This window comes from Engraulis encrasicolus, chromosome 1 (assembly GCF_034702125.1).
Source record: "Engraulis encrasicolus isolate BLACKSEA-1 chromosome 1, IST_EnEncr_1.0, whole genome shotgun sequence".
NCBI lineage: Eukaryota > Metazoa > Chordata > Actinopteri > Clupeiformes > Engraulidae > Engraulis > Engraulis encrasicolus.
Window position 1 is genome coordinate 59,700,882 of NC_085857.1, and position 15,874 is coordinate 59,716,755.

Genomic DNA, 15,874 nt, shown 5'->3' on the forward strand with positions numbered 1-15,874 from the left:
GTCAAACGGCCATAAACAGCATTGTAATGATTCATTATGAAGGGTTTCGTCGTAACAGCAGCATGAAAGAGATGGAGCTTAAATTTCACGACAACATTCTTGCTTCAAACTCGCCCTGGCCGCTTCCCTTTTTCACTTTAGGACCAAAATTATTCAACCGTTTCCACAGTAACGACCAAACTAATCACAGTTCCTGCATCGGTAAAGCCAGGACTACAAGCGTGAACGAAATCAGCACAACAGCATAAAGGAAACAGTAACGGAAAGGCCGTCTCTGATAGTCTAGAACGTTAAGTTATGGTGATGTCTCATTTATTGGACCGAGGAGGTAGGTGTAATGAAATGCGAGCATCCTTGCCAAAACATAAAACTGTTGTTAGCAGCTGAGTTAGTCTGAGGTAAGATGGCACCCTGACTTCAGCCTGGTATGTAAATGCCGAGTCAGCGAGTTGAAGCTATGGGTGCTGCGCGAGGATGGTAGGTTGGATAGTTGAGGGGCGGGGCTGTCCCGGAAAATACGGACAATATGGTCACCCTATTAAATCTCAGCATAACTTTAAAGGTGCACTGTGTAGAATGTGGCCAGAATGGGTACTGCAACTATGCTGCTCATTGACACTGTGCTGTCCATTGTCAAATTTCATGAACATTTACTGAATAATAAACTAATATTTACCATTATGACCAAAGTACATTAAGTTCTGTAGCTAAAAAATATTTCTGGATATTCAAAATGGGGGGCCATGGAGAAGATCCCCCTGTTCGTGTACAATAAATACAAATTTCCCAGTCATATTGAATACGTAGAATTTGATGATGGTGGTAAATAAAACTAAAAATATTACACAATGCACCTTTAAAATTATATAGGGGGCCGGATAAAAACAGCCTCAAGGGCCACAAACGGCCCTTGAGACATAGGTTCCCCACCACTGACTTAAATGGTTGAAAGGGACTACTCAATCAGCTTACCTTCCACCAATAAGGAGTCGGTGGGTGAGCGTTGACAGGCGTGACCCTGGGCCAATAGCGAGCCAACGTTCAGCAGCTCCTGCTCCACGTCGGCCAATGAACACTCAGCGTGGGAGGGCTCATGGTCCACGTTGACCAATAAGGAATCAGTCTGGGAGAGCTCTTCTTCCTCAAGATCGTCCAATAGAGCGTGACTCTGGTCCTGCTGCTGTACATGGCCAACCAATAACCAGTCAGTATGGAAGGAGCCCAGAGGAGGCTCCACCAATCGGGAGTGAGCCTGGTCCTGCTGCTGGACTGGATTAGCCAATAGAGAGTCGTTTGGGAAGAGCTCCTGGGTGTGGCCAATCAATAGAGAGCTAGCAGGGGAGGGGCCCTGTAGAGGTTTGACCAATGAAGTGTGAGTATTTGTGGGGCTGTGGACAGGATTGACCGATGAAGAGTGAGCATGGGAGGGGCTGTGGACGTGATCTCTGTTCTCCTGTGCGTTCTCCTCATCAAATCCCTGTTGGTTCCTGTCTGCTGTGGGCTGGTTCTGTGTTCCCTGGTTCTCCTTATGTAGTAGTTCCAAGTTCTCCTCGAGCCTCTGGTTCCCTGAAGGCTGCTTTAATACCAAGTTCTCCATAGTTCTCTTGTTCTCCACTAGAACGTTCTGCTCTACTCTCTGGTTCTCATTAGTCCACATGTTCTCCTCTACTCTCTTCCCCTCTTCTATTCTTGAGTTTTCCGCTGTTCTCGTGATCTCCTCTGTTCTCTTTCCCTCTTCTGTTTTCTTGTTCTCTTCTCCTCTCTGGTCAGTTAGCTGATGCTTCTCTTCAGTCCTAATGGACTGCTCTGCTCGTTTACTCTTCTCCATTGGTCCGTTCTCTTCCCGTCTTTGGCCCAACGAGGAAGTGAGAGAGAGCGGGGGAGGGGAGGAGGGAGAGAGCAAAGGAGGAATGGTAGAGAGAGGGGAAGAAGGAGAGAGAGGAGGAGGAGGACAGGAGGGAGAGAGAGAGGGATGAAGGGAGGAAGAGTGTCGGGGGTGTGGAGGAGAGAATGGATGTGGGGAGGGATGGAGAGAGGGATGAGAGCGTTTAGGGTGAGGAGGAGAGAAGGGATGGAGAAAGGGATGAACGGAGGGATGGAGAGAGGGAGAGAGAGAGGGATGAGAGAGTCTGGGGTAAGGAGGAGAGAAGGGAGTGAGGCCCAGAGAGGGGAGGTCAAGATCAATGTCGTGACCTCTCTGAGTGTGTGTGGTCAGGGACAAGCTCAGATTCAGCAGAGAGGAGGAGTGTGTGTGAGAAGAAGAGTGTGTGTGTGAGGCAGTGTGTGAGTGTATACGTGTATGTGAGTGCTCTGCTCCGTGCTGCACAGGTGTGTCAGCTTCAGCGTCTGTGTCTTTCGTGCTGCTTGAGTGCGTCTGTGTGTGTGTGAGTGTGTGTGTGTCTTGAGTCTTTGTGTGGTTGAGGGTGTCTGTTGGAGAGTGAGTGTTGGCTGTAGCTGAGGTGTGTGTGTCTGGGCCTTTGCCCGTCTGCACGTCTGTTCGCAGTGCGTGTGTGGCTGATGGCGTGAGTGAGTGTGTGATGGCTGGTTTGTGTGTGTCTTGTAGAGTGTTTGAGTGTGTCTGTGTGTGTGTGTGATGTTCGGAATGTACCAGTCCCTCCTCCCTCTTCTCCGGTTCGCTGCAGACATCACTTCCTGTATGGGCGGGGCTTAGGGGGAGTGGCTCGGCTGGGCTGGACCAATCGGGATCTGCTGAGGAGGAAGTGCAGTGCAGAGACCGCCTACCGCGCAGCCCGTTGTTGCTAGGCGCCTGGCCGGCGTTGTTAGGTGCATGGTTCTCATTGCTAGGCGAACGTAGGATGTTACTAGGGGCCCTACTGTTGTCGCTAGGTGCATAGTTCTCGTTGCTAGGTGGAAGCACGTTGCTAGGCACCCGGTTCGTGTTGCTAGATGCACGGTTGACATGGCGACGGTTGCTACGGCGTGTGTTTAAGGGGAGTGTTTCGGGGGAGTATGGCTCCACCCCCAGGGCAAGTGATGTCATCCGTGATGTCATTGGTGAGGTCACAGCTGGTGGGCGGAGTTTGATCAGCTTGAGGTGTCCGTACTCCTCGTCAGGCAGGTGGAACTCCTGTGTTTTAAACATAAAATCTCAATTTAAATTCTTTATCAGTCTTCCATCGGAAAAAAAAGAAAAAAAAAGAAATCAAAGCATTTTATATACTTGCAATTTGCAATGAATAAAATGTTAACACACAGATGACACAAAATGCACAATTAGAATACAATAATGAAAAGAACAAAAGTGAAGACAACAACACAAGTAAGTAAACATCCCTCTCATACTGACAGTAAACATCGTCACTACAAGAAAATATATGATTTCTCCACTTTGGCAGATCTTGTACACGATTTCATGATTACGATTTAATGTCGTCATGGGGCACCTAAGTCACGCCCTTCTACTTCCGATCAATGGGGCTGTAAGGCGCCAAATTTTGAATGGAAATCAATGGTGCGAGTCAAGCTCAATCCTGATTCTGTTTGGCATGTGCTCCGGATTTCACATATGATAGCAGTGAATTTTAAAGGTTTGGATTGTGTCAGTTTTTGTGTGAAACTGGGTAAGAGACTACAACGTGCGCCTCAGGTATTTGACATGAACCGCGAGGCTGAAGGTGCACAGTCAGCCCTACCACTGCATTGCGGCTGACGAAACGTGACGTGCACGTCAGACATGCGACTTCTGTTGTGTAGTCGAAATAATTACATGTTTTTGCAGGCACACAACTCACAAATTGCTTGACAAGTGAAGTCGACAATAACAACATTGGTTATCATTAATTCTGAGGTACAGTAACAGCATATGTGTGATCTAGGGAGGAACGTGAAGTGGATCAGAAAATAGGTTTGCTCAGTCCATTACAGCCCAGTCAACCCTGTGAGCTGCCCGGAAGAGGTGGAGACTTAAGGGGCTCATCATACTTAACGTGCGCACTTTGGCGCATTTGGCGCGAGAACCATTAAAATGTGGCAGACCATTCATAGTCAAAAGCGCCATTTACAGGCTTTTGCTTGCATTTTCGGAAGTGTGCCCTCTGCTGTTCATGAGAGAAACGGCAGCATCTGTCGCAACTCGCAGCATGAGTTCTACAGATGTATAAAGAAAGCCAAACAGGCTGCTGTAGGGCTACTGAAGGTCTGACTTATGACTTACCACTATGAAACATAGATTTTTGTTGTAGCCTACATTGCCAGATCATTCCAAGACCATGTGAGAGCATTGTTCTGGCTGCAGAATTTGTAAAATAGATCGCCAAACACAACGTGCTTCTGAACAAAGTAAACAATTGTTTGTTGTACTGTACTGTAGTAGCCTACAGTAGCTGTAGCCTCTCTTCGCAACTCCTGCTTTGTCTACCTGCATGGTCGCTGGTGGCGCACGCCAAGTTACAAAAAATGTGGGGTGCACGAAATCACGCCGCGGCAGCTTGCGGAGGGGCGTGTGACGTCATTTTGAGCGCACGCCATCGTCGCGAGGGAGGTATGAATGAGGTTAGCGCCAGTTAAGTATGAATCCGCCTTTAGGTACCCCATATCGCCCACCCCTACCTGAAAACTACGACTCCCAAGATCCTTTGGGGTCAGCACACTACAGCCCCCAGCATGCCCGACGCCATGAAGGGATGACACTGGTGGCAACAGCAGCGATGAAATGTCTGGAACACACACACGCGCACACACTTTACCAACCACACACAAATTAGCAACACACAAAATTGTCATAAAGTGACATGATTTCATTCCGAAGTGAAATAATTTATGGTCCAAAAAAGCGAGATGGGTGAGTGAAGCGCTGCCTTGGGTCTCAAACAATGAAGTGTTCAAGGGGAAAAGGATATCTTAAACATCACAAATAAAGGAGGGTCCCGAGGCAATTCTGCTATTACTATTAAGTCCTTTGGTTTATTTGTGCACCGATACATCGATAATGAGGACTGCAGGCTACGGATTTATTATTTCATATTCATATTCATTAATTGTTAGTTGATTGACCTTATCAACTGACTTGCGACTTCTTTAGAAGTGGCGTTTTTCCCCCCCAAATGTTTTCCCCAAAAAGCCCTGATTAATTAATCTAAAAAATAAAATAAATAATGAGATAAATGATACATTAAAATTACCTGTAATTTCTATTTATATTCTTTAATCCAAAGGTGATTGAAATGTTCCCACTCTTCACTTCCACTCCATCATGCCCATTTCAACTGGGTCTCTCGCCAGTTAAATTGAGTATTAATTGATTATCTTCAAATCGTCTTTGCATCAATTGGGTTAAACAAATCTAAATCTACAAATTCCAACATGGACAATGGTCTTACTATGCAGCACACACACACTCACACTCACACTCTCTCCATGTCTTACCGTCCGTCTGTGTCCTCTTGCGCTTCTTCATGTTGAAGATCGGATACAGCTGACTGGAGGAGCAGACAGCAGGGGCCTCTCTCGTTGGCTGAGAGCAGTGCAGTGGGCGGCCCTTAGCCTCATGAGCCTCTCCCATTGGCTCAGAGCAGTAGAGTGGGCGGGCCTTTGCCTCATGGACCACTCCCATTACCTCCGAGTTAGCCTGTAGGCGGGCCTTTATGTCATCGGCATACTTCATGGGTGCTAAATGAGTTTGTGGGCGTGTCCCAGCGTAAGTGTCATGACTGATTGGTTCAGAGAGGGCCAGTAGGTGTGTCTTCTCCATCTCATCAGCTGCTCTCATTGGCTCGGAGCTGGTCCATTGGTGCTTCTCCTCCTCGTGTTCAGTGGCTGTGATTGGCTTTGAGAGGGGGGTGGAAGAGCTCTCCTCTTCCTCGTCGCTCCATTGGGCAATGGGGATGTGAACCCTCCTCCTCCTGCGTGCCCAGCCCGCCCCTCTACGTCGACGCCGAGCCCTGATAGGTTCAGAGCGGGTCTGGGGGCATGGCCCCGAGGTCTCTGCGTTCGCTATAGGCTGTCTGGCTTCCTGCTGCTCCATCATTGGTTGTTTGGTCTGCTCCTGTTCCCTGATTGGCTCTCTGGCTGGCGAACAGGGAATCCCGGCAGAGCCATGACGTGGTTGGCTGCCTCGGCCCCTGCCCCGTCCCCGCCGGCCCAGCTGGCCGTGATTGACCGCTCTGAGAGCTAATGGGGTGTGAGCGCTGGTCATGCGGCGCGTCGTCCGGACGTAGTACTCAGCCGGGAACGGAAGGCCCTCCACCAGAGTATACGACGACTCCCATTGGTCAACACCGCTAACCGAGCAACCTGATTGGTCTAGACCCCTCAACGCACAACCTGATTGGTCCACACCGCTCACCAGGCAATCTGATTGGTCTGGACCGCTCCCCTCTCCCTCTGATTGGACGACCTCTTCAAACACGTCCTCGTCTTGCTGTGTGCCTTTTGATTGGCTCCTGGCTGAGGCGTCACACTGGGCCTTACGTTCTGATTGGGCCATGAGATAGCAGCTTCTGTCGTCTGTGGCTCCTGATTGGTTGAGAGCTTCCACTGTGGACTTGGGCATCGACTGCTGCAGTTGGTCAGTTGTGGCCACCCAGCCGCCTGATTTACTGAGAGAGGGATTCCCACTAACGGTCTGTTTGGTTGCTGCAGGTGTCTGTCGTGATGACTGGTCAGAACTCTTTGTTTTTCCCCCTGATAGGTTGTGTAGTGTAGTGGTGCATGCTGGGTAGTGTAGTATAGTAGAACTCTCTGTTCTTCGTCCTAGTTGGTTATCCAAAGCAGGCGAGGGGAGGTTACCAGCACCTGGTAAATGGGATGAACATTTGTAAAAGTTTTAAAAAATGTCTGCATATTGATCCCTTCCGAATTGATGTCCTCGCTGAATGCGTGCGCATCGTTGACTCAAACACACCAGAGAGGTTTTAAGGGTTATTACGAGAGTGTCTGTGGTACCCACTGCATATCTGAAGTTAGCGTGACCATCCATTTTCTTATTTCGGAACACCTGGCTAGTTTCTGTACAAATGAACGGTGCATGGTCGATTCTGCTCCAATGATGCGCACGCAGCCAAATTAAGTCATATCTGTTTACAAACAGTAAACAGGTCTATCTGTAACTAAGGCCTCTCATTGCATGAACACCTTTCCCATTACATTACTCACATGTGTGAGTACTCACATATCTCACATTACTCACATATCATTTTCACACTGCTCTGAATTAAATCTGAAGCTAACTAACTGTTGTCCTGATGTAGTGCCAGGACACAAGAATGAAAAATACTGTACCTGGTTGGCTGTCCAGGAGGAGTGACGCGTAGAGCTGAGAGGCTTCTGAGTGGCTGTCTAAAGAGTGAGGCGGCGGCCTGGCAGCATTTGATTGGCAGCTGAGGAGAGAGACTGAGAGCTGCGAACCGTCCGATTGATTATCTGAAACAGGAAGACCCGCCTCTCCATTCCACCTGCTACTCTCAGCTTCTTCTCTCATCTGTCCATCCCTTCGCTCTCTCTCTTCCTTATTCCCTCCATTTCTTCTCCCTCTCTCTTCTCTTATCCCTCCATTTCTTCTCTCTCTCTCTTCCTTATTCCCTACAGCCCTCTCTCCAGCAGCCTGTATGTTTTTGGCTGTCTTTGCTCTATCTGATCCGTGATTGGCTCTCTGGTCTCCTCCTCTTCTCTTATTGGCCGTTTGGCTTGTTGTTGCTCTGTCATTGGTTGTCTGGCTTCCTGCTGCTTCCTCATTCGCTGTCTGGTCTGCTCCTGTTCTATGATTGGCCCTCTGAGCCAGGCGGAGTCGGCTGCGTTTGGAGCGTAGTCTGTGGGCGGGGCTTGAGGTGGGTGAGTGGAAGGGGCTTGTTGTTGCCATGGGCAGCAGGAACCGCACGGCAGGAACCCTTGAATTCAGAGGGGAACCATAACAGGAACCGCCGGATGAGGCAGCGGAACAAGAACTAGAACTACCCGAACACTGTATAACAGGAACTAACATCCCAGGAGACCTATTCGAACACTGAATGGCAGGAAATTTGGAAGGACCATTGGAACAGGAGAGAAGAACTCTGGAACCATTGGAACAGGCAGCAGGATCTCTGGAAGGCAGAGCAGTAGAAGGTTCTGATCTCTCCAACCCTGAGAACACAAGAGCCAATCACGTCAGGACACAGAGAGAGGCCACCAATCAGAGAGCACAGCACTGGCACCAGTGTTGGATAAGCTACTTGTAATTTGTCGTGAGACAAGCTACCAGTTACTCAACAACAAATTCAGCTTCACTACACTCACTCACTACACTCATTCCACGTCAATTCAACAGGAGCCTGCGCACTTACGTCTAAAAAAAATCAGGGGAAAAAAATCACCAAATGTAAAAAGGTACTTAAGAGAAACACTGTAAATTTATTTGAATGCAAGATGTACACTTTCCATATTACATCCATTTTTACTGGGGGAGGTAGGTGCCAATTTTGTTCACACTCTTTTTTTGTCCAAGTTCACAAGCCCATAGTCTGGATCACCCTGCATCGGCATAGCATTCCCTCAAAGATGATACAATTTTATTGCAGTTTTTGGGCAACTCCCTCCCCCAGTAAAAATGGCTGTATGGAACGTATACATCTTACATTCAAATACATTTACAGTATTTCTCTAACATGGGTGCATTTGGTGATTTTTTTCAGATTTTTTGGAGACCTAAGTGCGCAGGCTACTGTTGTATTGACTTGGAATGACCCACTTTCAACTTCATTGTCCCCAAAAGGAGCGATTAAGTGTGCAGCAAGACATATGGCCTGTTCCAATGTCCGTACTCACCGCCCTTTCCACACTGTGTTTAGGTACGCAGGGCGATTCCATTTCTAATCGCGGCGGTGAAGTGTACTGTAAACTATGTGGATAACGGCCTCAAACCGGACGTTTTCTGAAGTGTGGACTGAAGTGCGTAACTGTACACTTTTCGCACTCAACGGCCGCCATGTTTGTTTGTGTGAGATCAGTCAAACTGCAGAATCTCTGTGATGACTGCATAGTTTTGATTCCAAAGACAATAGCCATGTGTATAAGAGAAAGGGGAAACTAAAAAAAAATGTCAACATAAGGAACAGTGTCTTCCGTGATTAATTGTATATTGGCGTTGGTAAACTCTGATGACACGCGACAACCGTAAATTCCGTGAAGTGTATCAAACAGAACGTGAATTGGACCTGCACTTCACCCTCAAAATTTGCCGTTACGTTGAGGGTGGAAAGTGCACTGCATCTCAGTACACAGTGCACAGTGCGGACTGTGAGAATGGAACAGGCCATTAAGCACATATACTGTAGACAACATCAACAACATATACCACAGGGCAGACATAAGTGCAATGTTCAATAAAAGGTTAACATGACCATAAATATTGTTATAAAATAAGATAAGTATATAGCAAGCTAAGGCACAAAAAAGTGCCAAAAGTGGCGAACTACATCAAAGCTTATTATTAGCACTGTAGGCTACCAACTTTGATGTCAATTAAAATAAAAATGACAGCATTTTAGTATGGTGGCTGCAAAGCTGAATCTGAAGACATGACGCTACTCTGTTAATTCCACAAATGTCATGCTCTGCAAGTTTCACTGCCGCACACGCTCTATGATTGAGGCGGTGTGAGAACAATACGTCTAAAAAATGCTGACAACAAAACTGTAGGCTGAATAGCTAGTGACTCTGCAGATGTGTGTGTGTGTGTGTGTGTGTGTGTGTGTGTGTGTGTGTGTGTGTGTGTGTGTGTGTGTGTGTGTGTGTGTGTGTGTGTGTGTGTGTGTGTGAGTGAGGGGGGGGGGGGAGAGAGAGACCTGCCTTGGGCTGAATGTATGCAGTAGTGAGCTATTATATGGTAAATATATTTGGAGTGATGTGTGTAATGTCTTCTGTATGTATGTAAGTACGTATGCTAGTACTTGACACATTAATTTCCCCTCTGGATTAATAAATGATACTCTACTCTACTCTGGAAAACCACAAGCCACTGTGACTGGTGGGCAAAAAGTGATCAGAAGGTTGATGTCAAGCCCACAGACCTACTGTATATTAAACTGGACTGTATATTAAACTAAACTAGACTGGATCACGTGATTCTCGGTTTTGCGATCGCCATTTTACCACAGACTCACGTAACATAATGATGTCATCTAGTGACTTCTAGCAAGTTTTATGGTGGGGTGTTTTTGCAGCGCTGCTTCGAACACAGACCTAGATTGCTGAAGTATATTTCAGTGTCTCCTATTTTTCCCTGCACTGCCAACGCTGATAACAAGTACGTCTGTCCACCAAAATGCTTTTACGACGAGGGCTCTCAAAACTTTGCAACCAGGGCAGATACAGAAAGTGTCTTTCTGTCTCGGCTCGTTTTGTTACTATGGTTAGCATAGCGTCTTCAGGAAGGATAGCTGGTAGAAGCAGTCGCCTCTCGATATAAACACTGCTGACCTTAACTTTGAAGTAAGTAAATACTTGTACATTGTTTATGCACTATGACTATCTAATATAAAAATAAACAAAACTGCATGAGCTGCAACAAAAACAGTTTCTAGGTTTCTAGGTCTCCAATAAAGCCTTCGGTGGTATTGAGGCTAATGCTTTTCCTTAAGTGATAATGTAAGTGTAATGACTTGTGAAAATCTTACCGAAAATGATTGAAATCCACTTTGATAAAACTTTGTATTCACAGCATTTCAATGGCTCACAGCTGAGATAGTCTGGGGTAAGATGGCACCACTAAGTCCGATTTCCGGCTATTGCTTAGAAACGCCCACTGCGTGTCTAGTTTATTCTAGGTCTATGGTCAAGCCCCGCTAGGCGCACACACATGCATACAAAGACACACATACTCTTCCTGTAAGTGAGGAGGAAGCAAGACTAACCTTCCACTGGTTGGTTAGAGAGCGAGGTGGCAGTAGGCTTCTCCTGCTCTGATTGGTCGGTTTGTGTCTGTAGAGGAGGGTCGTCTGCTTGGGGGCGTGGTCTGGGCTGGCTTTGTTCCGAGAGTCGACTTCGGACATGACGCCGAACTTCCTGCTTACGCTCTGCTCTCTGCACACACAAACAATACACATGGCATGTGCAGACACATTACATATTATACACGTTACACACACACATTACATATTATACATATTCCACACACACACACACACACACACACACACACACACACACACACACACACACACACACACACACACACACACACACACACACACACACACACACACACACATTATACACTACACAAGTTACACACACTATACATATTACAAACACACAAGTGACTGTATTATATGAGATACACTACTACACAAAGTGTGGCAGCCGTAGGTGACCAGACATGATCATAGGACCGGAAATACACACAGCCTAAAACCTATATGGTTTGAATCCCTCCTGACCTCTCCCCTACACCTCCATCCATGGCAGAAGTGCCCTTAAGCAAGGCACCTAACCTCACATTGCTCCAGGGACTGTAACCAATACCCTGTAAATAACGAAGTTGCTTTGCATAAAAGCGTAAGCTAAGTGTAATGTAATCAGGGCTGCAGGTGAAGTTTCATTTTGGCTAGAGGAAAAAAATGATCTACCAGTCAAATTGGCTGGTAGCGCCCGACTGAAGCAAATTATGAACTAAACAGTAAACCGCTGCTTCTAGATGAATCCAAAGACGTCGAAATTGCCTACATTTCCCATGGACACAGTCATGATGTAACCTACACCCATTGGTTACTCGTTTAATCACAATGACGTACCCTTACACCCATTGGCTGCCTGTTTTGAAGAACAAAGCGTTTTTTGAGAGACTTGCGGCACGCGCTGGAGTTTCAATAATAGAACAAGCGCGGATTACTTCTGTTTGTACGGGTGATAAAGAATGTGGCAGTGGTTAGAGCAAGGTTCTGTGTCGACTGTCGAATGCTAGTTATAGTAACAGAGCAGGGCTTGACATTAACTTTTTCGCTTGCCGGCCCTTGTGGCTAGTGTTTTTCCCGAGGCACTAGCCATCCAGCTATTCAACTAGCCACAAATTTGATTTATTTATTTGTTTTGTTTTTTATCATGACACTGTACATATAACCTCAGAAGATGACTGCATGGGTTTCTACATAGAAATAAAACAAACAAATAGAAACTGAGTAACTGAGCTTTTTCTTGAACCTAAATACAAATAATTGATACACAAGAGGCAAATTGCAGAATATACCCTATTCTGATATTTCATACAATAGAAGCTACCTGCCAAATTGGCTAATGACACTGAAATTGTTACCAGCCACAGCCAAGTTTTACCAGCATTTGGCCGGTTGGCAGGTGCCAGTGTCAAGCCCTGTAACAGAGTAGCCTAATAGTGAAAGCAGTGGTGGTGGAGTGGAAGCTATAGACCTAAGGGCAGAGAAAGAGTGCAGGAGTGCCACCACCACACCTTAATCAATTCATGTATTTGTATGCTTTATCTGTGTTTTTCTGCATCTGGTTTCTAATTCAGATTCTTATGAATATGTTGATAACACAGTTGACAGGCAATTTTCCTGCTATGGGAACATGAAAAAGAATGGATTAAATTATGGAAGAATGGAGCTCAAAACTTACCAAAAAGTCTTCCCATATCCTGCCAAAGAGGATATGACATCACGTGATGATATTCATGTGGCCTAAGACCAAATCCTTTACTGATTTGTGGAGGGGGTTCAGACCGTGACACGGTTAACACAGTTTTCGTGGACACACACAAAATGGCAAATTTCATGTATAATGGAAAGCACAGTGGTCTTTCTGACAGTTTTGTCATATTGTGATGATTACTGTGAATCAACATTTGCAATCGTCTTGGGCAAAACAAGTTTCTTTACATGCTAATATGAAGACTGAATCTGACATTTGGAAAACAGGATGGCATGAAAACGCCCAAAACCAGTATTAAATATTCATTCTTGCTGAAGGAAATAATGTTATGCCTTGACTGTTTGTATGATGGATAAATGTGTGCTAATGTCCAAAACATCATTGGATGCAGTTAATAGTTAGTGGAATTGGCAAATTAAGTCCACGGACCTAAAAGCGCAGAATGACGTGTGTGTGTGTGTGTGTGTGTGTGTGTGTGTGTGTGTGTGTGTGTTTTCTTCTCCTCTCTTCTCTTCTCTTTTCCTCTCCTCTCATTTCATCTCTTCTCCTCTCATCCCATTCCCTCTCTTCTGTGCATGGTCCCAGGTATTTGGTGTTTGGCAGTGTGTTGAAGGCATGCTGTGGTTGTGTGAGGTGTGTACAGCAGGCCTATGTAAGGTTTGAGTGAGGGTGTGTGTGGGGATGTATGTGTAGGCCTATGTGTTTGGTTAGTGTAGGCTATGTTAAATGTCTGGCATGTGTGATGTGGTTCACTGTTTTCAGAGGAAATGGAATGAAAAACTACTGAAATGAAAATTAAACAGAAGTTAAAAAATATTTTTTAAAGTATATTATGTTTATTATGTAAAATATCCTATGTATCCTATTTTGTGGAAATAGCCTAGTTGAATAAAATAATAATGATTAAAAAAACAACTTACGCACAGTTTATTTTGGTGAGATAAAAATGGATAGTTGAACTTCTGTTTGGCTAGTAAGAAAAAATATCTACTAGCCAAATTGGCTGGTGGAAAAAGTTAATTTAGAGCCCTGAATGTAATGTAATCTGAGCTAACTATAAATGATGTAACATCTGGACAGCACCACGGCAGCTGTGCGTCTACATTCATAATTACACATGACAGCATGACACATACACAACCAGGTAACAATGTTCATAACTACACATGTCAATATGACATGATGCATACACATTGTGTAGTTATGTGTATTACACAATGTGACAGCCGTGTAATTACATACAACCATATATGACACCACACATACACAGCCGTGTTCATAAACAGGACAACATGACGACACATACAGGGCTCTCTTGGAAAAGAGGCAACAGCCTAGCCTAGTAAAATAAAGTAGAAATAGAAAAATATGACAGCCGTCCTCCATAACTACACATGACAATATGACTTGACATACATAATATGACAGCCGTGTGTACATTCATAAACTACACATGACAATTTGAGACACACACAAGGAGGCAGTCGTGTGTATGCATTCATAGCACACAACAATATGACACCACAACAGGCTACGGCAGCTGTGTGTGACTGGACATGACAACATGACATAAGGCATACAGGCCTAGGTATTACAGGATCAGCCGTGCAGTTTTAAACATGACAACATCGATTCTAATCTTACCTGCAGTCTCAACGCAGTCTTCTCATATTCCCGTTGCAGAAACTCCAGCCGCTTCCTCAGCTGTGAGACCACAACAAACAGACACACAACTTCACTTCCACGCGCTGACAGAAAGCATATTCACTATAAAAAGAGCAGCAGTAGTTTAGAGTAAAGCTAGTCAGCCTCACACTCTCTCGGTCCTCCTCTGCTCCACTGCGGTCAGGGGACGCTTGAGTATCGGCCATCGGTGCTGCTGTGGGTCGGCCTGTGGGCCCTCTCCTCTCCGGTGCTCACCAGACAGCCTAGTAATGACATGATGACAAACGGGCACAGACTGAAGACACTGTTAAACAATTTCCAAGCACCAATAATGCGTTACTGAAGTACTGAAGCGACCGTTTTCTAGGCGACGCAGTTAACTAATCGCTCGAGAAACATCAGTAGCACAGATTCAGTAGTTCGTTCTAGCTAACTTTAGCCAAAAGTAAGTTAGCTCCGCGACGTATTAGAGGGCAAAACGTTCAAACTCAAACTACTGTGTGACACAGGTGAATTAACACGTCAACGCCAATGGCAAACTGGTAAAACCCCATGGATTAAAACACCAACCGCGTTAGCTGACATTTGATTGTTATGATCATCTAGACTGGTGTTTTCCAGTCCACTCGGTTGTGCTGCTGCTTGGAACGTCCAAGCAGACCTCTTTGATCCAAGTCTCCCGCGACGAGTCCTCCAGCCAGGCAGTAGCAGTTGTAACATGATGCTTCAAGTTCACCGTTTTCCTGAACTAAATCCACGAAAATCACCTTTTTCGTCTGAAATTCCACATTGAAACTATTTAAATAAGTCCATGTACTGTTTAAATACGTGTAGCTAATTGGTGGCACAGGAACATGTATGACAGTAGCCATCGATGTCTCGGGTTTCTACTGATTTCGTCTGACTAGTGCGAGCTGGTACTGTTTTTTCTTTTTTTTTTTTCTTTTTTTTTTTTTATTGTAGAAAAACATCACAGAAGTCGAAACAGTCTGCCAGGGGTTGTCTCGTAAAATAAAAAAGGACATAAAGGAAAGAACAGAAATGTGAAAATAAATAATATTACATGAAAGTATTGTACAGCAGGTTATGTTTTCACAGCGTTCTTGTTGATAGATTTAGAAATGGACGCTATGGCCTATGAATGTAAATGGAGAATCCAATGCAGGTTGGTTTTATGTTTTGAATTAGATCTGTGCGAGCTGGTACTGCAGTTAGTACTTTAAACCAGAGATTTTGATAGGAAGGATCTAAACTGTCTCTGTTTAAACACTGGTGACTTCACCAGCTCCCATTCACTGACTTTGTGAGTAGACCCAAGTTATGGGGGGGGAAAAAACATTTAAACGCAGGATTTTGGAGTTTATATTGCTCGATGCAGTGATTTCCGGCAGAAGAACTCCATTCACTAAAACTGCAAGATTGTCCATAGGCCTACTGGACTGCAGGCCTACTGGACTGCATGGTAAGTGGTTAGAGTGTCAGACTTGAAACCCAAAGGTTGCCGGTTCGACTCCCGACCCGGCAGGTTGGTGGGGGGAGTGATCAAACAGTGCTCTCCCTCATCCATACCTGAGGTACTCTGAGCATGGTACTGCCGCCCGCGCTGCTCCCT

General features: G+C 45.5%; 1 protein-coding gene across 1 annotated transcript in view; it reads right to left on the reverse strand.

The window, feature by feature from the left end:
• Nucleotides 1–15,157, reverse strand: part of palb2 (partner and localizer of BRCA2) — a 50,201-nt gene extending 35,044 nt beyond the window's left edge. The window contains exons 1-8 of the mRNA XM_063207287.1: nucleotides 14,833–15,157; nucleotides 14,412–14,525; nucleotides 14,242–14,301; nucleotides 10,848–11,016; nucleotides 7,240–8,079; nucleotides 5,386–6,753; nucleotides 4,570–4,676; nucleotides 973–3,088 (exon numbers count right to left, since the gene is read on the reverse strand). Of these exons, the coding sequence (XP_063063357.1) occupies nucleotides 973–3,088; nucleotides 4,570–4,676; nucleotides 5,386–6,753; nucleotides 7,240–8,079; nucleotides 10,848–11,016; nucleotides 14,242–14,301; nucleotides 14,412–14,468 (4,717 nt within the window). The 5' untranslated portion in view covers nucleotides 14,469–14,525; nucleotides 14,833–15,157. The remainder of the gene's footprint in view (nucleotides 1–972; nucleotides 3,089–4,569; nucleotides 4,677–5,385; nucleotides 6,754–7,239; nucleotides 8,080–10,847; nucleotides 11,017–14,241; nucleotides 14,302–14,411; nucleotides 14,526–14,832) is intronic.
• Nucleotides 15,158–15,874: the final 717 nt, after the last annotated feature.